The following is a 20,653-nucleotide window of genomic DNA, read 5'->3' as shown; positions in this document are numbered from 1 at the left end:
GCTGATGAGTTTTTGGCACCTGAACACTTGTGCTGGCTCCTGTGTGGCTTGTGCATTACAGAGGCACCAAAAGGCCACCCTAACCCAGGACGCTGCCTTTGGCTAGCTACATAGGACATTATGTGACCTGTGGATTAGTTAATAGAATTCTATCGGTGTGAACCATCCTAATATTACTTGACCCGTGCTTATGTAAGAAAATCCTCACAGAGGCTACATAAAGTGTTAAGATGCGGTACATAAAAGTGTCTAGGTGATGCTTCATGATGTCCACAGCTTGGCTGAAATGGTTCCAAAAATGTGTATTATGAATGAAGCACAAACATTAACAATTGGTAAAGACAAGTAAAAAGTACACAGAGGTTCTTTATGCTGCTGCTGCTGCTAAGTCGCTTCAGTCGTGTCCAACTCTGTGAGACCCCATAGACGACAGCCCACCAGGCTCCCCCGTCCCTGGGATTCTCCAGGCAAGAACACTGGAGTGGGTTGCCATTTCTTTCTCCAATGTATGAAAGTGAAAAGTGAGAGTGAAGTCGCTCAGTTGTGCCGGACTCTTAGTGACCCCAGGGGCTGCAGCCCACCAGGCTCCTCCGTCCATGGGATTTTTCCAGACAAAAGAGGTTCTTTATACTATTTTCTCAACTTTCCCGTAGACTTCAATATTCAGTTCAGTTCAGTCGCTCAACTGTCTCCGACTCTTTGCGACCCCATGAATCGCAGCACGTCAGGCCTCCCTGCCCATCACCAACTCCCGGAGTTCACCCAGACTCACGTCCATCGAGTCAGTGATGCCATCCAGCCATCTCATCCTCTGTCATCCCCTTCTCCTCCTGCCCCCAATCCCTCCCAGCATCAGAGTCTTTTCCAATGAGTCAACTCTTCGAATGAGGTGGCCAAAGTACTGGAGTTTCAGCTTTAGCATCATTCCTTCCAAAGAAATCCCGAGGCTGATCTCCTTCAGAATGGACTGGTTGGATCTCCTTGCAGTCCAAGGGACTCTCAAGAGTCTTCTCCAACACCACAGTTCAAAAGCATCAATTCTTCGGCGCTCAGCCTTCTTCACAGTCCAACTCTCACATCCATACATGACCACTGGAAAAACCATAGCCTTGACTAGACTTTACTTGACTAGACTTTGTTGGCAAAGTAATGTCTCTGCTTTTGAATATGCTATCTAGGTTGGACATAACTTTCCTTCAACAACTTAAAGCGTTCCCGCCATTCCAGAACCCCGCCCCCTCTAAAGAAAATTAACACAGCAAGTTATCAGGACGATATCTCGCGATATCCGAAGAAGTACAAATGCTTCAGAGCTAAGAGCTGCCACCCTTGCGTGGTCCTGGGTCACGTGGGGTAGGCTCACGTGACCGGAGGTCCGAGTCCAACATGGCGTCCTCCATGGGTCGCTTCCTTCTCTTCTTCATTGCGCTGCGCGGCTTCCTACTGGAGGCATCCGGCGACTTCGGCTCGGGGTGAGTACAGCTCTCGCGGGGGCAAGTCCGGTTGTTGGCGGGGGCGGTCCCGCAGCCCGGGGCACAGCACTCCGAACTCTTGTCTGCCCCTCCCCCAATCCCCGCAGGGCCTCCCGCGACGACGACGTGCTCCTGCCCTACTCCCGCGCGCGCGCGCGCCTCGCCCGGGACTGCACAAGAGTGCACGCCGGCCGCCTGGAGCACGAGAGCTGGCCGCCGGCCGCCCAGACCGCCGGCGCCCACCGCCCCTCCGTGCGCACCTTCGTCTCGTACTTCGCAGACCGCGCGGTGCCCGGTCACCTGACGCGAGCGCCCGAGCCCCTGCGCACCTTCTCTGTCCTGGAACCCGGCGGACCCGGCGGCTGCGCGTCGAAGCGCCGCGCCACTGTGGAGGAGACGGCGCGGCCGTCCGGCTGCACCGTCGCCCAGAACGGCGGCTTCTTCCGCATGGAGACGGGCGAGTGCCTGGGCAACGTGGTGAGCGGCGGGCGGCGGGTGAGCAGCGCCGGGGGGCTGCAGAACGCGCAGTTCGGGATCCGCCGCGACGGGACTCTGGTCACCGGGTGAGGAGGCAGGGTGTCCGGTAACTGTTTAGGGCAGAGGGCCTGAGAGGAGATGTAGCCGTGCCGCTGTGTTCAAGTCGCCTAACCACGCTGAGCCTCCGTTTCCGCATCTCCAGGAAGGGGAAGGTAGTACCTTCCATGTAGAGTTTATTCGTCTTCCTGTTTGGTATGCCGCTTGCTTTGTGTCGGTCTGTGTGCTGTGCACCGGGGGTATGGCTGTGAACAAGCAAACAGTCTTTGCCTTCAAAAAAGGACACACATAGCACCCATTACTAGTGAAAAATTAAACAAAATCCAGAGAAATAATTAAGTTAATTTAAATTGTATATAAGCAGTGAAGCAATGAACAGGATGAACTGACTGTAAATAGAGAGTTGAGTTTAGAGAAGGTAATCAGGAAAGACTGGTGTGAGAAGGTGACCTTAAACACATGAGAAAATTAATGTGAAATTTAATCACAGGTCAACCAGGGTCAAAACTGGAGGAAGAGCATTGCTGTCAGAAGGGACGGCAGGTGCTAAGGCTCAGAGGTGAAGAGGGGCTTGGTGTGTGAGGGACGGAAGGAAGGAGGAAAGTGTCAGAGGAGGTCACTTAAGAGCTTGCTCTGACCCTGCTGGACACTAAACAGGTTGAGCCATAGTGGAAGCAAGGAGGCCAGTTAAGAGGCTGTTGCAGGCATCAGATGGTAATTTGGCTGGGGTGACAGCCTGAGAGATTGAGGGCTATAGGTGGACTTGAGATCTATTGGGGTTGGTTGTTTCTGTTAAGTGAAGTGTAGACTGGGATATGTGGACTGTTTGCTTCTAGGACCAGGCAGGTTCCTGGGCATCAGGAGGAATCCAGTAGCCAGGCAGCGGGTGGGGATGGGGAGCCCCACTACACACAGTTTGCCGCTGCTGTTGACTGAATCTCACTGCTTCCGTGTGGCCAGATACCTGTCTGAAGAGGAGGTGCTGGACACTGAGAATCCGTTTGTGCAGCTGCTGAGTGGGGTCGTGTGGCTGATTCGCAATGGCAGCATCTACATCAATGAGAGTCAGGCGGCTGAGTGTGAGGAGACCCAGGAGACAGGTGGGAAGGGGACACTGAGTATCATAAGATGTGGGTGATGAGTGGGGGTGTTGGCAATAAGTCTTTTGAAAACCAGGGTGGTAGGGGAAGTCTTTCCACAAGTACCATTCTAGGTATTGGGAATCAGTGGGGAATCCCTGCTTCATGAAATGTATAGAAAGGAAATAGATATGTAATATACTAAAAAGAAGTGGTTAGTGTTAAGACAGAAGAAGTTGGAGGAACGGAGCTATGAACCAGGCAGTAGAGGAGTGTTCCTAAAATGTCTGTGGACCAGCAGCATCAGCGTCACCCAGGATCTTGGTATAAACACCGAACTTCAGTCCCCTCTGCCTTGAAGCTACAGAATCAGAATCCTGGGGTGAGGCCCAAGAGTGTGTGTTCTAAGGAGCTCCCTGGGTGATTCTGGTTGACATTGGATTTTGAGAACCACTGAGATGTGAAATACTGGGGCAAAGAAGGTCTGCCGTGGCCTAGGTGTTTAAACGGGCTGTTTTAGATTGTACGGTCAGGGAAGACCTCATGGAGGAGGTGATGTAGCTCAGAAGGAGTAAGCCATGGGAAGAGCTGGGGAGAAGCCCAGTCCGGCCAGAAGAAACAGAAGGTGTCTGCGTGGAATTGTGGGGAGACTGCCAGGAGATGGGGTAGAGTAAGCAGTGCAGGGAAGTCATGCCAGGCACCCGTAAGGCATTTGGAGTTTGGACTTGGGACAGTGGAGGCCATTGGAGTGTTTTCACCTGGAGGTTGATCTTGCTTGATTTACACTGAACAATAGCCCTTTGCCTGCTCTGTGGAGATAGACTGGGGCGGGGCTCGGGGGCAGGCAGATAGCTGGGTGCACAGACCTAGAGGTGCAGAGTGGTGTCAGACTGGCAGGAAGTGGCAGGCAGAGCCCAGAAGGCCTCCCGAAGGGCCAGGCGATCAGCCAGGCTGCCTCTCCTTCAGGTTCCTTCAACAGGTTTGTGAACGTGATCTCAGCCAGGACAGCCGTGGGCCACGACCGGAAGGGGCAGCTGGTGCTCTTGCATGTGGATGGGCAGACGGAGCAGCGGGGGTGAGTCCTGCTCTGAGGAGCTTCAGCCCACCATCAGCTGCCTTTCTGACCCTCAGGTGATCCCTGGGGATCTTCACACTCACCCGTCCCCTGTCTTCCCACCGGCAGAGGGTCCCTAGGTCTGTCCCACTTCCACGAACTCATCACCTTCCACACATTTGCTCTCAGTCTCCTTGACTTAGAGCCTCGTCTCTCCTGAGCTCTGGTTGGGGTGAAAGGAAATTATCACAAAGTGTCTATTCACAAATCCGGGAGTAGACCTCAGTTCCCATTCTAGCTCTGCCATGTGCTGGCTCTGTGGCCGTGGACAAGTTACTTGGCCCCTCTGAGCTCATTTCCCACTGTGTAAAGTGAGTGTGCTCTGCTGTTGCCGTGTAACAGATTAGCACAGGCAGCACTGATTTGTTAGTTTGGGGTTCTGTAGGTCGGGAGTCGGCGGAGAGTGGCGGTGCTCAGCTAGGTTCTCTTGTTCAGGGTGTCCCACAGACAGCATCCAGTTCTCGGCCAGATAGGGGGCTTATCTGGAGCTTCTGGGAAAGAATTGTCTTGGCAGCTCACTCAGGTTGTTGGCAGAATGCAGTCCTTGGAGTTGTAGGACTGAGGTCTCTGCGTCATTGCTGTCTGGGGGCCTTTGCATTCATGAGGCTGCCCATGTTCCTTGTCATGTGTATACCCTCCTGTTGTATATCTTCAGGGTCCAGAGCTGTGTCAAATCCATCTAACCCCCTCGTATTTCCAGTCTCCCTCACTTCGTCTTTTGCCTCAGCCTGAGAAAACTCCTGTGATTCCGTTGGGACCACCCCAGATCATCCAGGACAGGGTCCCCATGTGTGGACCGTTGTGCTGTGTATCCTAACACGATCATGAGGGTGATGCCTGGTTACAGTCATAGCTCCCAGGGATTTGGACAGGACACTTTGAGCGGGGGGAGCACTGAGAAATTTGCCTGCCGTAGCGGGTGTGCGATACTGTCCACTGTGGAAAGTAATGCACTAACCCGGAAGCAGATGCCGCAAGGTCAGCAGCGCTCATCTTGTGCCACAGCATTAACCTGTGGGAGATGGCGGAGTTCCTGCTGAAACAGGATGTGGTCAACGCCATCAACCTGGATGGAGGAGGCTCCGCCACCTTCGTGCTCAATGGCACCTTGGCCAGTTACCCTTCTGATCACTGGTAAGCCCACCAGAGCCCCCTTGCTGAGGTCCAAGGCCAGGCCTGTCCCCGGCTGTCTCATTCAACAGATACTGAGCGCCTGTCATTTGCCAGGCTCTGGGGGTTCAGTAGAGAAGCAAGAGAGGCCGAGATGCCAGCTTCCCGCTGCTTACACAGAGTGGCATACATAATGTACCAGCACTGCCCAGGGCCAATGGAAGGGGCGGGTGATGATCAGGAAAGACCTGAGGATAGAGAAGCATGAGCTGAGAGCTGGAGGGTGCAGAGGTGACTGGGCCCAGAACAGCGTGTACAAAGGCCCTGGGGTGGGAAGCACCTATAAAAGGCTGGAGAAGAGATGAAGCGGGGAAGCCCTCAGGCTCTGCAGTGGGTGATCAGAGGCGTGGCCAGCACCTCAGCCTCTCGTCACACTCCTGTCCCCCAGTGGGTGATCTGAGAGGTGGCCAGCACCTCAGCCTCTCTTCACACTCCTGTCCCCCAGTGGGTGATCTGAGGCGTGGCCAGCACCTCAGCCTCTCTTCACACCCCTGTCCCCCTGCAGCCAGGACAACATGTGGCGCTGTCCCCGCCGCGTGTCCACCGTGGTGTGTGTGCATGAGCCCCGCTGCCAGCCACCAGACTGCAGCGGCCACGGGACCTGTATGGAGGGGCGCTGCCAGTGCACGGGGCACTTCTGGCGGGGTGCTGCCTGTGATAAGCTGGACTGTGGCCCCGCCAACTGTAGCCAGCACGGGCTCTGCACGGAGAGTGAGTGGTGGCTCTGCGGGAGGCAGCTCCAGCCTGGGTGCCCCGCTCTCACGGCCCCAGCGCAGCCCAGCCCTCACCTGGTTTTCTCGGTCTTGTCTTGGCAGCTGGCTGCCGCTGCGAAGCTGGATGGACAGGGTCCAACTGCAGTGAAGGTAAGCGCCCCCAGGCCAGCCTCCCCCCTGGCACCCCTTGGGGCTCTCGGGCAGGGGTGATGCTGGGACCTGCAAGCCTCAGCTGCCTTAATCCCCGCCTCCTGGTCCGCTAGTCTCTTCACTCTTGTCTCACCTTTTGCCCCATGTGTAAATCACCATGTCAGTGTCCTGCGGCTGCTGCAGCAAGAGTCCACTAACAGGATGGACACAGTCCTTTATTCTCCCACAGTTCTGGAGGCCAGCACTCCATAATCAAGGGCTCGGTAGAGCCGCGCTGGCTCTGAAAGGTCTAGGGGAGGGTCCTTCCTGCCTCTTCCAGCTCCTGGTGGCCCCAGCGTTCCTTGGCTTGTGGCTGCCTCAGCCCAGTCTCTGCCTCTGACTTCACAGGCACAGCCTCCTCCCTTGTCCAGGTCCAGTCTCCCTCTCCGTTATCTTACATGGACCCCAGGCCCCTGGGATTTGAGTCCGTGTTAAATGCAGGAGGCTCCCCATTTTGAGATCCTTAATTGCATGTGCAGAGACAGTATTTCCAAATAAACTCACACTCACAGGTTCTGGAATTTGAAGCTGTCTCTGGGAGGACACAGTTCAGCTGTGACCTACAGGACTGCTGTCACCCGTGGCTTAAATCCTTAGCAGCTTTCTTTGGCACTGAGTGGAGAGTCTGCACTCCTCAGCATGGCCTGCCAGGCCCCGGGTGCTCTGGCCACATCCCCCTCCCTGCCCCAGATCAGGCCCTCTGCGGCCCCTCCAGCCTGCCGCCTCAGTGCTCCGCTACTGCCTCACTCGGCCCCCTCCCTCCAGCGCACATGTCCCCACTCGTCCTGCGATGCATGCCTTCTGGCTCACTGGCTGCCTAGACCAGAAGCTGTTGCCCAAACAGAGCAGAGGCTCCACGAGGGCGTGGCCTCAGGCCTGCCACATGGCACGTTCTCCGGAACTGCCTTTTGGGAGAACACGTGAAGCAACAGGGCCCCTTGGGGTGATGAAGATGCGTTTGCAATCCCCTGGGCCCCAGCCTGGGATGGGAGGGCAGGGCCAGGTTTGGCAGAGACCCCTCCCTTCCCCCACCGCAGCTTGCACCAGTGGCTTCTTCGGGGAAGACTGCGCCCAGAAGTGTCAGTGTCATAATGGAGCCACCTGTGACCCCGTGCAGGGGACCTGCGCCTGTCCCCCTGGCTTCACTGGAGACACCTGTGTGCAGGGTAAGCGGGAATGTCCCCTGAGTCAGCCAGGAGGGAGCCCCACCCAAGGGGTGCTCCTGCGTCAGCCCGGCTCTGCCCACACCCGGGTGCATCCTGGCAGTGCAGAGAGAGGCCTGGCCACCGGGCCCCACCACTGTCCTCCTGGCTCCTCCCCGCAGAGTGTCCGCTCGGTTGGTACGGGCCAGGCTGCCAGAGCCCTTGCAAGTGTGAGCACCAATGTCCTTGCGACCCCCAGACCGGCAACTGCAGTGTCAACTGGTCACCCACCCTGAGCAGCCTCTTCTCCCGAGGTACGGCCCCTCCCAGGGCCCCCCCTGGGAGCAGGAGCGGGCAGACCCCTCTTCTCCCAGCCTTCAGCCTCTCCCTGACCTCTTGCAGTGAAGGAGTGTTTCCCACCTCCCGAGGTCACTGTGCAGGCAGAAGAACTCTCCCTTCTCACCAGGTAGGTGCTTCGGTGGGACCTGGGGCAGGGGCGAGAAGAAGTCCCCCCACCTCTCCACCTTTGAGGTGTGGCCTCTGCTCAGGGCCCAGGCAGGGCTAGGAGGTGGCTGCTAGGCACCCAGGTGACGGTTCTTCGGCGTAAGCTCAGGGAGAGTCCCAGCTGATGCAGCCACCTGAGCCCTCCGGGGAGACGCTGAGCAGGACCCTGGCCACCCCCACAGTGGAGTCTAGGGGGCTGGGTGTGGGCTTGTTTTCTCAGCTTTCAGTTCAGAAGCTCTGAGCATTTCACGTCATTTCTGTCGCACCTGGGGATGTTCACACCTCATGTGGGGTCTTTATTTTCTAGCACAGGTCTCTAACTTGACGTCCAGGTAGGGGGTGTGTATTAGAAGACAGAGCTGGGCTCAAGAACCGATGCTGTGGGTCTGGGAGCCCCCTTTGGAGAGCCTCTGTTCATGGTTGTCCCTCCCATAGCCCAGGGCAGTGCCTGGCCCGCCCCCTCGAGGTGGAAGCCAGGTGTGAATGAAAAACCCCTTGGCCTTGGCCTTGGCCTGGAGGCAGCGCCTGGGAGCTCATCACAAAACGCAGATCCCAGGTCCTTCCTGCGGATCCTGACCTGGTGCTTGGGGGAGGGCTGGGAGGAAAACCCTGGAGGTGTGCTGGGAAACGCACTGGCAAGGACGGGGGCGCCCAGGAGCCCTGCACCCCAGGCTCGGGTCTCAGGCATGAGACCACGGGGTCCCACAGCAAAGGGAGGGGAGCTGTGGGTGGCTGAGAGACAGGCTGCAGGCCCCGCCCCGGGCAGTCAGCTTACATCTGCTGCTGCGTGAGGATTTCAGACCAAGAGTCACAAGAAGGAAGAAGGATCACTGAAGGACCGCCCCCTGCTTCCCTTTGCCCCGCCCCCCACCAGCTCCCTGCCTGGGAAGAAGGGGTGCGGGTCCCCGCTGCTCTGTCTGCTTTGAGGATTCTGGAGAGAGCCCAGCTTCTGTTGCCAACATTCTCGGGAACCCAAGATGCGAACCGCTGCGTCTTGGGGTGGATTAGGTCCCCAGCTGTGTGTTCTGTGCCCTGTATAATGTAACATTTGTTAGCAGCGTCTGAAACTCAGGGAGGTGCACATCAAAATCTTTGTTTTTCCCTATTTCTCTTGAAACACCAGGCAAGCTGGGAGCCTGATACCAGGCAAGGTTTGTCCCACATAATAACTCCGCACTGCTTCCGAATGTGTCTGTACACTCCTCACCCCCGCAGGCCCATTTGCTTCCCCCTGTGTGGTCCCTGGAGGCACCTGATCCTGTGCTCCTGTTCTGGGAGGAAGAGTAAAGTGGGAGGGGGAGCCCCTCCAGCGCTGCCCCAGCCCGAACCGCATCCAGCACCCCTGTTCCGGGTTCTCTCCCACCCGCAGGACCACCTGGCTGGCCATCACCTTGGCCCTGGCGTTCCTCCTGCTGATCAGCACAGCGGCAAATGTGTCCTTGTTCCTGGGGTCGAGGGCCGCACGGAGGCGGCACCTGGACGGGGCCTACGTCTACCACCCGCTGCAGGAGGTGAACGGGGAGCACCCGGCCGCCGAGAAGGAGCAGCTGGGTGACTCCAGTAACCCCTTCAAGGACTGAAGTCTCCTGCTGCCGGTTGTGTCCTATTCCCGAGGCTCATTTCCAGGAGCTCTGGCTTCTGCAAGAGGAAGTCCCAAGGCCACCGACCCATCTGGGTAGTCACGACCTGGGTGCCAAGCCAGGTTTCCGACAGCAACATGCCTCAGCCCCGCGCCTGGCCGCCTGCCGTGGCACATGCAATCCAGCGCTCCCGGAGGGCCTGCCTCCGTCCCCGCCTGCCTGTGTCTGCTGCTCGCAGGGCCTGCCCCCCCAGGGCCTGCCCGCTGCTGCCAAAGAGCCTCCGCCTCCCGGGGCCGGAGCCGCTGTGAACGGAACTCGTGATGACCATGCCGCAGCCAAGTGGGAGGGTCCAGCTGTTCCCCTCGGACGGGGGTGGACTCAAGAGACGACAGCCACATCATGGGACCCTTTTTTAACAGACCTCATCATCAAACTTGCCCACTGGAATGGTGTTTACTGTCGTAGGAAGCTCCTTAGAAGGGAGGAAGGATGAAATCATGTTTACAGGCTCTCTCTTTTGCCCTGCCGCTGAGAGGGTTTTTCTACCACTTGAATAAATTGATAAAATAAATTGATATAATAAAAGAACCTTGTCTGAATTAGCAGTCATGGACTTGAGGGGCCCCTAGGCCTTAACACGTGGGGGACTGCTTAACCAGAGTCAGAGTCGGGATGTGCCCGTGGCACGTCCAGCTCCCTGATTGACTTTGTTTAATCCAGAGGTTTCCCAGGTGGTGCTAGTGGTAAAGAACCCACCTGTCAATGCAGGAGACAGATGCGGGTTCTGTCCCTGGGTCAGGAAGATCCCCTGGAGGAGGGCATGGCGACCCACTCCAGTATTCTTGCCTGGAGAATCCCATGGACGGAGGAGCCTGGTGGGCTACAGTCCATAGGGCTGTAGAATCAGACACGACTGACGCAACTTAGCACGCACGCACAGGGGTTCTCACTTTCAAGTGTACTTGAATCACCAGGTGGCTCAGCTGGTACAGAACCTGCCTGCAGTGCCGGAGACCTGGGTTCGATCCCTGGGTTGGGAAGATGCCCTGGAGAAGGAAACAGCTACCCACTCCACTATTCTGGCCTGGAGAGTTCCAAAGGAGTTGCAAAGAGTCAGACATGACTGAGCGACTTTCACTGAATCACCTGGAGAGCTTGTTAAACATGTAGACTCTGGCCTGGAGCGGACTCCAGACTACAGGTCTCCCCAAGCTCCCAGGTGATGGCTGTGAGCATCTGGACAGCACTCTGAGTTTGCACTGTTTTAGTAAAATTGAGTTACCAACAGTTACAAGTCAAGAGATAACAACTCCAGATTTCTGGTTTTTCTTTGAAAGGAGTGAGAGAAGGACTTGCAGTGGTTAAGAATCCACCTTGCAATGCAGGGGACACAGGCTCAGTCCCCAGTCAGGGAACTAAGACCCCACAAGTCAAGGACCAACTAAGCCCACAAGGAACAACTACCGAGCCCACACACCACGACGAAAATCCCTCCTGACGGAATGAAGTTTCCCCTGTGCCGCAACTAAGACCACATGCAGCCAAATAAGCAAGTAAGTAAATATTTTTTAAAACGCTTGACGTCCCAGCATCAGAGGACGCCCTTGGAGGTGACGAGATAAGTTGTCCAAGCCAAGAGTGGCCGGTCCCCATCTGTGTCCTCTCCAGCTCATCGCAGCCCCAGCGGTTGGCTTCCCTTGACTGTGACCTGTATCCTTGTGAGATTAGAGCTTGTAACTTGTGGCCTCAAAGGGTCTTTAGGAAGTGCCTGGCGACACCCTGCCTCGTAAAACACCCCACTGTGTGCTTGGCAGCTTTATGCAGAGGGTACCTGGAGGGAGGTGCTGCTGCTTCCAGCAGGTTCTCAAGCAGATCCAGGCACATGGTGGATTGAATGTTTGCATCCCCCGAAGTTTGTATGTTGAGACCCTGACCTGCAGTGCAATGGTGTTAGGAGGTGGGGCGTCTGGTTTCATTAAATGAGGTTTAGATGAGGTCGGGAGGGTGGTGACCTTATAAGAAGAGACGAGAGCACCCTCTGCAATGCGACACACACAAGAACAAGGCCACGCGAACTCATGGTAGAGGGTGGCCGTCAACAAGCCAGGCAGCGGGCCCTCACCAAATGTGCTGTCATTTCAGTCATGTCCAACTCTTTGCAACCATATGGACTGTAGCCCTCCATGTTCCTCTGTCCACGGGATTCTCCAGGCAAGGATACTGGAGTGGGTTGCCATGCCCTCCTCCAGGGGATCTTCCCAGGGATCAAACTTGTGTCTCATGTCTCCTGCATTGGCAGGTGGGTTCTTTACCACCTGGGAAGCCCCATCAACTGTAGTGGCATTTAGTGCTGCATAACAAACCAGCCCCAAACTGGTGGCTTAAAATAACCACCAGTCACTGCTTCTCAGGAAAAATAGTAGTTTTTCATGCTTCTAGGGTCACCTGGGTGATTCTCTTGACTTGGACTAGAATCAGTGAGTCCAGCTGGGCTCACTCAGGTCTCTGCCATCCGATAATGGGCCAGTGGGGGCCTGGTCTGGAGTGACCACAGCTGCAGATGTAGCTCTGATACCTCATCCTCCAGGATCAGGTTCAGACTTGGGGTCAAGGTGGAGACAGGGATCCAGGCAGAGATGTGAAGCTGCTTCTTGAAGCTTCACCCCTTGATGAAAAGCTGCAAAGGGACATGAATGCGGAAAACTGACTGAGCCCATCGCTGCAGCCGAGCTGCTGTAATATGGGTCTAGTTCCATTTTGTTGTTGTTGTTCTGGTTTGTTTTGGGACCATGCTGGGTAGCTTGCAAGGTCTTAGTTCACCAGTCAGGGATCGAACTCTGGGGCCCACAGCAGTGAAAGCACCCAGTCTTAACCATCGGACTGCCAGGGAATTCCCTAGTTTCACTTTAGAAAGGGAGAATTTGGTTCAGAGAAGTGGAATGTCAAGGCCAGCTCCCAACCTCTGAGTTCCTGCAGGGATGTGTCTGTGGGTCTCTGTGTCTGTCTCCCCACTGAAGACAGCAGGTGGACAGCCTGTGATGTTCCCTACAGGGAATAGGATGCTTGGGTCCTACAGTAGGTGCTGCAGGCCAAAGTGATGGAAGTGGGGTGATGGAAGACCCCTGGACACAGAACGTGGAGGGTGGACTAGAAGTCCTGGGGGTCTGACTGGGAACCTGGAGAGTGCTCTGTGCTGGGCAGTTGCCATGGTGACAAGTATCTCAGCCGCTGGGCTGCTCCGTATACAATCTGAGCATCTGGAGAGACCCCAGTAAAAGATTCCGATCCTGGAGTCACTGGGTGGGTTCTGTGGCCCTGATGCAGCTGCTATCATCGGATTCTCGAGGGGTCTGTGTCCTGCCTCCAGAACTCTTAGGGGTTTTAAATGGTGCTTTTCAGGGAGCCACATTTCTCAGCAGTGTCTTGGTGGGCACTGAAGGGAGGGGAGGGAAATGGCCTGGGGAGAAGTTAGAGAGCCACCCAGTGCCTTTCCTTCCAGCTCTTTCCAGCTCCTTCAAGGCTCTGCCCAAACTCCCACAGGAACCCCTTGCACCATAAAGCCTGCCTCCTCTGTGGAGGCCCCTGGCCTTGGAGGAAGAATTGGTCCCAGAGGCAGCCCTCAGGCCACAGGGAGGCAGGTTGTGTTACTCTCTGCTGTCTTCGGACCCAAACCCCAAGGGCCTTCCTGGGAGGAGACTGACGTCATCAGGGCCTGTGGCTCAGACCTGACCCCAGCTTGCCGGCCGCAGGGAGCTCTTTCTGATCACCCACCAGGCCCATGAGCGGCTGGCTGTCCCTCAGAGAGCCCCCACCCACAGCACCAGGACAGCATGGAGAAGCGGGAGGGGTGAGTGCGGTGGGCCCGGCTGGTAACCGAAGGCAAAGTGGGCGGGGGTCCGTCAGGGCCACAGGAAGCACACCTCCCCTGCACCTCTCAGGCCTCCTTGGCCTCCTCCTCCTAAAACAAGGGACCCTTCCCAGAATCCCGTGACATCTGGTGGCCACTAGGACCCACCTCTGGGTCCCAGGGGAGCTCGAAGGAAGGATGGGCAGCACCCCAGACAGGCCCCACCCACTCCTGACATCAGGACTCTGGTGCATCTCTGGGACTTGGGCAAAACCCAAGGGAGAGGGGAGAGCGGCCCAGGAAAGTAGACAGCAGGGCCCTCTCCTTCACCTGGACACCTGGCCAAGAGCCTCCGGCAGCCCACCCCCACAACTCCAGGTCAAGTGGGGCCCTGAGTCCTGGATTTAATACTCTGATAAACTGCACATGTCTGTTCTTGCACAGTATGTATATGCGGTGGGTTGAACAGTGTCACCCAAGAATCCGTGTCCACTCAGGACCTCAGAGTGTGACTTTATGTGGAAGTAGGGTCCTTGGTCGGAGAAGGCAATGGCACCCCACTCCAGTACTCTTGCCTGGAAAATCCCATGGACAGAGGAGCCTGGTAGGCTGCAGTCCATGGGGTCGCTAAGAGTCGGACACGACTGAGCGACTTAACTTTCATGCATTGGAGAAGGAAATGGCAACCCACTCCAGTGTTCTTGCCTGGAGAATCCCAGGGATGGGGGAGCCTGGTGGGCTGCCGTCTATGGGGTTGCATAGAGTCGGACACGACTGAAGCGACTTAGCAGCAGCAGCAGCAGCAGCAGGGTCCTTGGTCAGTTGTGCCCGTGTGCTTGCTTCAGGATCTTAAGAGGAAATCATTCTGGATTTAGACTGAGGCCTAAATCCAATGACTGGGGTCCTCATCAAAGAGATACACAGAGGAGAAGCTGCGTAAAGACAGAGGCAAAGGGACTTCCCTGGTGGTCCACGGGCTGAGACTCTGTGCTTCCAGCGTAGGGGGACCTGGGTTTGGTCCCTGGTCAGGGATCTAGATCCCACGTGCTGTAACTGAGTTTGCACACTGCAACTAAAGATCCCACACCAAAACTAAGACCTGGAGCAGCCAAAAAACTAAATAAATAAATATTGTTTTAAAAAACTGCAGAAGCAGGTACAGGAGTGATATGGCCACGAGCCAAGGAACACCAGGCGCCCCCAGAAGCTGCAAGGATCCTTCTCTACAGCCATGGGAGGGAGCCAACACATTTATCTCAGACTTCTGGCCTCCAGACTGAGAGAGAATCCATTTCTGTTGTTTTAAGCTACCAAGTTTGTGGTAATTTTGGTTTGGCAGCACTAGGAAACTGACACAGTGTGTCTGTGCTTCGATATTAAACATGGGATTTTTTTGTGTTCCCCAAAATTTCTCCAAAAACCAATCTGCAACCCCTTGAGAGTGGCGTGGTCCCTGTTAAACATGCTCTTGAGTCTTTTAAACAACAGCTGAGTTATTCTTGAACAAACCCAGGGAAACCTCCTAGGCAACAGACAACAGAGGGGTATCCAAATCTAAAACGTTTAATGCTTCTGGTCGGAGCAAACAATTAGGTGCATTTAATGCTTCCAGTCGGAGCAAACGATTGGGTGAACAAGAAATGCTGTATTTTCCTGGCTGAAACAGACTGTGTGATCAATTCATTTTACAGGGGGAGAAATTCCAGACACAGGCTTGGGTGGGGTTGGGGGGAGTCTCAAATTCCCCTTATTTCAACCTGTGGGGAGACCACTGTATAGCCAGTTGAGGGAAACACCACTCGGAATGAGGCCCTTCTAGATGAGTGGACGTGCCCAGAGAATGCAGTTTCTGCAAAGGGAAAGTCAGAAGGAAACAGCATCCATGCTTCTCCCCAGATGCATGGTGAGTATGACAGTGATGGGCGTCCTCACAGGATGGAGTCTGGGATCTTTGGATGAGAGGTATTAAACAATCAGAATAACCACCTACTTTTATTAAGAGCTTTCCGTGTGCTGGGCGCCAGGCCCAGGACTTCACATCCACTCTCATTTGTCCCACTGCAACCCAGAGAATGAGGTAGGCACTATTCTATCCCCATTTTACAGATGAGGATGTTGAGGCACAGAGAGGTTAAGTCACCTGCTGAAGGTCACACAGCTCGTGTGAAAGGATGGCTGGGGCTCAAACCCCACCTTGTTGAAGTTTTAAGACTCAGGCTCTTAAACTCAGTGCCTGGGCAGGTCCTATTGCTAAAGGGTCATTTGTGTCCTGGCCACAATACGCTAATGAACAAGATGGAGAAAGAAGCCATACCCAGGGGGCTTCCAGCCCTGAGGTTTGTGGAAATTGAGAAGCCAGGAGCTCAGCATCTCCTTCCTTGCATTTTTAATCCCAAGCCTCTCAAGGGTTAAGAAGAGTAGCTGTTGGTTGCTGATGCTCCAGCGTGGGCCCCAGCGACCTCCAGCACAGGAGGGAAACCGTAGCAGATGCCAGTGTGGTCATCTGCTGCTCCTGTGGCCCACCTCTCTTTGTCCGTTGGGTGACTGGCCCCTCCCCCATCCATCTGTTGCTTCTGGAAGAAATGTCAATCACAGGGCTCCCAGCTGCTTAGCTAATATGCCCACAGGAGTGAGCACATGACTTCCCCAGGGCCAGTCAGAGCCTTCCCTGGGATTTGAGATGGAGAGTCTCTTTCTGCCTTAGAAACTGAGAGCCCTGTGGTTGTAGGCTAGGGGCCGCCAGCAGTCACCTTTCCCTCCATGGAGGAGAGGACAAGGTCAGCACGCAAACTGACACAGAGCCAAGGGGCCTACGTGAGGCTGAGGATGGGCACAGGAGCCTAAGGACACTGAGGGCTCCTGGATGCAGCCATACCTGAAGCAAGGCCCAGCCTGGGCATCCCAGTTACTGCAGACAGGGAATTCCCTTTGTTGCTTAAGCCTGTTTGAGCTGGGGCTTTCCTGAGGGAGATGAGGAGAGCAGGCTCTCAAAAAGAGAGGCATAAGACTCCTTATTGCTCCTGTTAAGGCAAAAACCAAAAACACTAAAGGCAGGTCAGATCAGATTGTGGGATGCCAGTGATGACCTCTGACCTGTTACCTGTTTGCAGGCCCAAGGAATGAAAGGAGAAATGTCCTCAGACCCATGCCCCTCCCATGAAGGAACTTAACGAGAGTCTTTCAATATTGCAGCTGGTACTGAGGATCAGATTTGCCCCCAGTGCAACTTCGACAAAGTCATAGACCCTATCCCACAGGGGAGTCCTGATGCCATGTTGAGAGCCTGGATCCAGCCTTAGCTGAAGCAAGACCTTTTAGACTGGTCAGTTACAAGTGCCCATGAATGGTTACCCTTTTTTGTTTAAGCTGCTGGGAGGTGACTTACAACCCAAAAGGCATAATAAAACAGGAGATTCCCAGGAGACAAAGGGACCTTCAGAGAATATAAAGATAGCCAGAACTGCTTCATCATTGCCTGGAATTCAGAAAAAACACTGGGCCTTCCACTGTCTTCAAGTCAGGGGTGGTCAGGATTAGACCTTCCAGCCACATGCTGTGAAAATGCATTTCACGTCCATGGTGGGTGGCTCCCCACAAAAAGTGGAGCCTGTAACTTATATAACTGCTCGCCAGCATATCCTGGGACCCAGGGCTTCATTGTAGGCTTAGATGCTAGGGTGTACACCCGTCATTTCTGCTTCTTAGGGTGGGGAACCCTAAGAGTCTTGGGAGAACCCACCTTGTGCTTTTCAGACCAGGTGGTGGGAACAAGCATGTGGTCTGGGCGGGCCCATCACTGTACCTCCTCCCCTTACAGTGATTGGTCCAGACTGAACACAGACCCTGCAGGCCAATCAGTGTTCTCTGTTCCCGCCTGGAAACCGTGATTGGCTCAGGGACTAGCCTGGGACTCAAGCAGGCTGATAAGACTCAATTCTGGGAGGCTGGATGGAACTTGGTCAGGAGACAGATTCTCTTCTGCAGCTGAGCTGCAGGAAAGGGAAAGAGGGAAACTAACAGTGCCGGGGTCACCTGAGGAGGAGGCCACCCCAGGGAAGCTGAGGGGGGCACTGAGTCCGACGACCTCCCTGAGCCCCCAGACCTGAATGGGGTCCGCCCACCCCTTGGCTTTTTGTACTCAAAGCCCGGTCATAGAGGTGATTCTGTCCTCAACACCCCAAGAGCCAACAGGGGCCTCCAGATAGCCCAACTTTGGCAGCGTCCAGACCCAGGGCTGCAGCCCACACAGCCTCATGGACACGTGGGGACGTGGGAGGCGAGCAGGCTGCCCCACGGGGCTCGGTCCCTACTACCTGGAGACCAGGGAGCTGCTGTGGGACGGCGCCGAGGAGGAGGAAGTGGCGGCGCTGAGCTGGGAGAAGCGGCTGGTGCAGGATTCCAGGCTGGACATGGAGCCCCTGGGGAGGAAGGACACACATGTTGCCTTTTGGTGGTGACATGGCCCTGGGGCCACTGGGAGCTGCAGGAAAGCTGGGGATGATGCCAATGAAGCCCCAGGGCTCTTCCCACAAGGCTGCTAACCCTCCCTGGGTGCAGAGGGTAAGTGCAGAGGGAAAAGCAGGCGAGACTGTGATGAGACGTGAAGCCTGGCCCACCGCCTTGCAGGACCTTCCTTCCCAGCCGAGCCCTGCTGGCCACCCACCTCTCAGGGGCTTTGCTGACCCAGAGGCCCAGCATGGCCCAGAGGGCACCCCGTCATCTCCAGCCTCACCCCTCCGCCTCCTTTCAGCTCCTCCAACACCTGCCTCCCCTGTCTCGGGACCTGGTGTCTGCGCCTGCTGCTGGAAGCCTTTCTCTCTCACCTACTTTATCCAGTCAAATGCCACCCGGACCACAGAGCAGCACCATCCAGGGGACATTCCTGTGATGACAGACGTGTCCCATAACTGCGCCTTCCAGCACGGCTGTCACAGGCCATGTGGGGCTGCTGGGCACTCGAGATGTGGCTAGTGTGACCGAGGAACTGAATTTTTAATTTTTAGTTCTAATCGCTATGTTTAAATTGCCCTCTCTGGCTCGTAGCTGTCGGGTTGGAGAGTACAGACTTAGGGCCTAGCTACTCAAAGCATGGTCTGGGAACCAGCGTCTCCTGGAGCTTGTTGGAGATGCCTCAAGAGCTAAGCAATCCAAGTCTGCGTTTTGACAAGCGCCTCCCCCACAGCCATGTGATCATGTGCACACGGCCTAGATCTCAACTCCACTGTCACTTCCCAGAGCCTCCCCCAAACCCCTGCACTCTCACCCACCCTGTGCCCACCCTGGTCCTGGGCTCTGACAGCACTCTGTGTTCAGGCCACCAGCACCTCCTGGAGTATGACCATGGGGCGAGGACCTTCATGGCATCATCACTGCTCGTGTGTGGCTACGTGGTCTCCTGCTTCAGGATGGCAGACCCTGCCTGCCTGGTCCCTCTAGGACCACCAGTTGCCCACCAAGGGCAGCCTTGAACTGGAACTCTCCCAAGGCTATTGAGGGTCAGGGCAGCAGGTTCCCCTACACTGACCAGACAAGACTGGCAAGCAGCTTCCAGCCCACCCCTTGGCCTCCGCCTGCTGTCCTGGAGGCAGCAAGCCCCTGATACATGGGTCTATGGGTCTGAGTCCCTCTGGGCCTCAGTCTCTCTCCCCCATACTGAGGCCCAGTGGCCAAAACAGGCCACCTCCCAAAGAGGGAATCACCACCCTTTGACACACTGTGGGGTCTCCCTTTGGAGTAAAGATGCTGGTTCAGCATTACCTTTCTTTTGTTTTTCTTTTGCCTCGTGGCTTGTGGGATCTTGGTTCCCTGACCAAGGATTGAACCCATGCCCTAGGTGGTGAAAGCACAGAGTCCTAACCATTGGACCTTCAGGAAATTCCCAGCCCAACATATCCTGTGCCAGCTACACATGCCCCTAGAATCCCTACAGCTCCACCTGGGATGTAGGTCCAGACCTGACATCCTCTTGGAGCTTCAAATCTACTCCACGGTAAAGAGTCGGACATGACTGAGCGACTGGACAACAACAAAAGAATTTGAAGCATCGTTTTTAGAAGGAAACTGACACAGCCATGTCATGAGGCCGGATGCAAAATCACATTTGTTTTTAAAAGATAGAACACGAGCTGTGGCCGTTTCATGTTGATGTTTGGCAAAAACCATCACAATATTCTAGAGTAACTATTCTCCAATTAAATAAGTTTAAAAATTTTTTAAAGATAAAACCCAAGGCCTGGAAGAAACCACTATTGAGTGCTTACTGTATGCACAGACTTTCCCCACCCATCTTATCCTCAGGACAACTGCATGACGTAGGGGATCCAGTGGTCCCCGTCTAACAGCTGGGGCTCAGAGAGGTAAAGTGACTTGCCTGATGTCACAGAGCAAGCCAGAAGTGCTTGGAGGTCTTAACCTCCCTGTCTCTCTGTCAGCAACACTGGGGGAGAGTTGTCCTGTGAGGCATAATTCTAGACTGTTCTAGAGCAAACCAAACCCAGTTTGATGGAATTCTAGGAGTGAGGAAAGGTACAAATAGGAGGGCTCAGGCCCCTCTTCTCCCACCCACCCAATCAGTCTGGTGTGTTGGGCCTCTGTCTGGGGTTTCATTTGAAGGGAAGTTTCTGCAGCTGAGGCTGAAGCAGAAGAGTGATACGATCGCTCATGATAAGGGGCTGAGCCACTGGAAAGTTTATCGGTGCCCACGTCAGGGCCCCACCCCTAGAGAAGCTCAAGGGCAAGTGGAGGAGGTGAGTGAAGTGCCCCCAGCCTGGAAGGAAGAGACCTCAGGCGTGATGCAGGCCTGGCCCGGCAGTAGGGGTGGGGAGTCGGGAGGCCCCATACCTGAAGTCCTCAGACGCCAGCACCTCGTAGTAGTAGAGGAGTTTGCACCTGGGGCCGGGGCTGTGCAGGGCCGTCAGGACATCCTCTACGCCCGGGAGGCTGCAGGCCATGTGGGCAGGGGGGCTGTGCATTTGCCACTGCAGCAGGTAGATGCCAGGCCACCGGGTCACATGGGAGCCCTGAAACACAAAAGCCAAGCCTCAGGCCCCAGTCCTCCTGGGGAGAGGGGCCCCTTTCTAAACCAGCCCGCCAGAAAATCCTTCCTTTTGGGGTGTCCCAAAGTCACCTGTGCTTCCCCTCTGCTGTTACCCCATATCCATGGCAACTGAGAGCCTCCCTTTTAATCTGGTGGGGAAGTCAGGGCCTAGGGGGTGCAGGAACTACAGATGTGTGGTTTGGCTAAAAACCTGGATTTTCTTGGGCTTTCGTCCTGCTGAGTGGGATTTGCAAATTGAGGAAACCTGGAGAA

At 55.5% G+C, this 20,653-nt stretch overlaps 2 protein-coding genes across 7 annotated transcripts in view; one reads left to right on the top strand and one right to left on the bottom strand.

Annotated features, from left to right (window-relative positions):
- The first annotated feature begins 433 nt into the window (after nucleotides 1-433).
- NAGPA (N-acetylglucosamine-1-phosphodiester alpha-N-acetylglucosaminidase) lies at nucleotides 434-10,085 on the top strand. 3 transcript variants are annotated; one of them, XM_070779606.1, is made up of 12 exons: nucleotides 436-1,472; nucleotides 1,580-2,035; nucleotides 2,497-2,565; nucleotides 2,967-3,106; nucleotides 4,052-4,160; nucleotides 5,205-5,333; nucleotides 5,875-6,080; nucleotides 6,185-6,232; nucleotides 7,309-7,437; nucleotides 7,596-7,727; nucleotides 7,816-7,879; nucleotides 9,287-10,085. In XM_070779606.1, the coding sequence occupies exons 1-12, from the start codon at nucleotides 1,387-1,389 to the stop codon at nucleotides 9,495-9,497; spliced, it is 1,779 nt and encodes a 592-aa protein (XP_070635707.1). In that variant the 5' UTR covers nucleotides 436-1,386; the 3' UTR covers nucleotides 9,498-10,085. The 3 variants fall into 3 exon arrangements, with proteins under 3 accessions (XP_070635708.1, XP_070635707.1, XP_019843809.2); XM_070779607.1 differs by lacking the exon at nucleotides 5,205-5,333 and having other exon boundaries at nucleotides 434-1,472; XM_019988250.2 differs by lacking the exon at nucleotides 2,497-2,565 and having other exon boundaries at nucleotides 437-1,472.
- Nucleotides 10,086-14,891: 4,806 nt separating this feature from the next.
- Nucleotides 14,892-20,653, bottom strand: part of SEC14L5 (SEC14 like lipid binding 5) — a 39,984-nt gene continuing 34,222 nt past the window's right edge. The window contains exons 15-18 of one of the 4 annotated variants that reach the window (XR_011564005.1): nucleotides 20,185-20,363; nucleotides 17,658-17,762; nucleotides 16,220-16,364; nucleotides 14,892-15,293 (exon numbers count right to left, since the gene is read on the bottom strand). Coding sequence is in view for 3 of the 4 variants with exons in the window: in XM_070779604.1 (XP_070635705.1) it covers nucleotides 15,208-15,293; nucleotides 16,220-16,305; nucleotides 17,658-17,762; nucleotides 20,185-20,363 (456 nt within the window). In the remaining variant the exon portion in view is untranslated. Of the gene's footprint in view, nucleotides 17,763-20,184; nucleotides 20,364-20,653 lie in introns of all 4 variants that reach the window. The other 3 variants (XM_070779604.1, XM_070779605.1, XM_019988347.2) reach the window with 3 other exon arrangements.

This window comes from Bos indicus, chromosome 25 (genome assembly GCF_029378745.1).
Source record: "Bos indicus isolate NIAB-ARS_2022 breed Sahiwal x Tharparkar chromosome 25, NIAB-ARS_B.indTharparkar_mat_pri_1.0, whole genome shotgun sequence".
NCBI lineage: Eukaryota > Metazoa > Chordata > Mammalia > Artiodactyla > Bovidae > Bos > Bos indicus.
The sequence above is the reverse complement of the archived record's forward strand: the minus strand, read 5'-3'. Positions and strand labels throughout refer to the sequence as shown.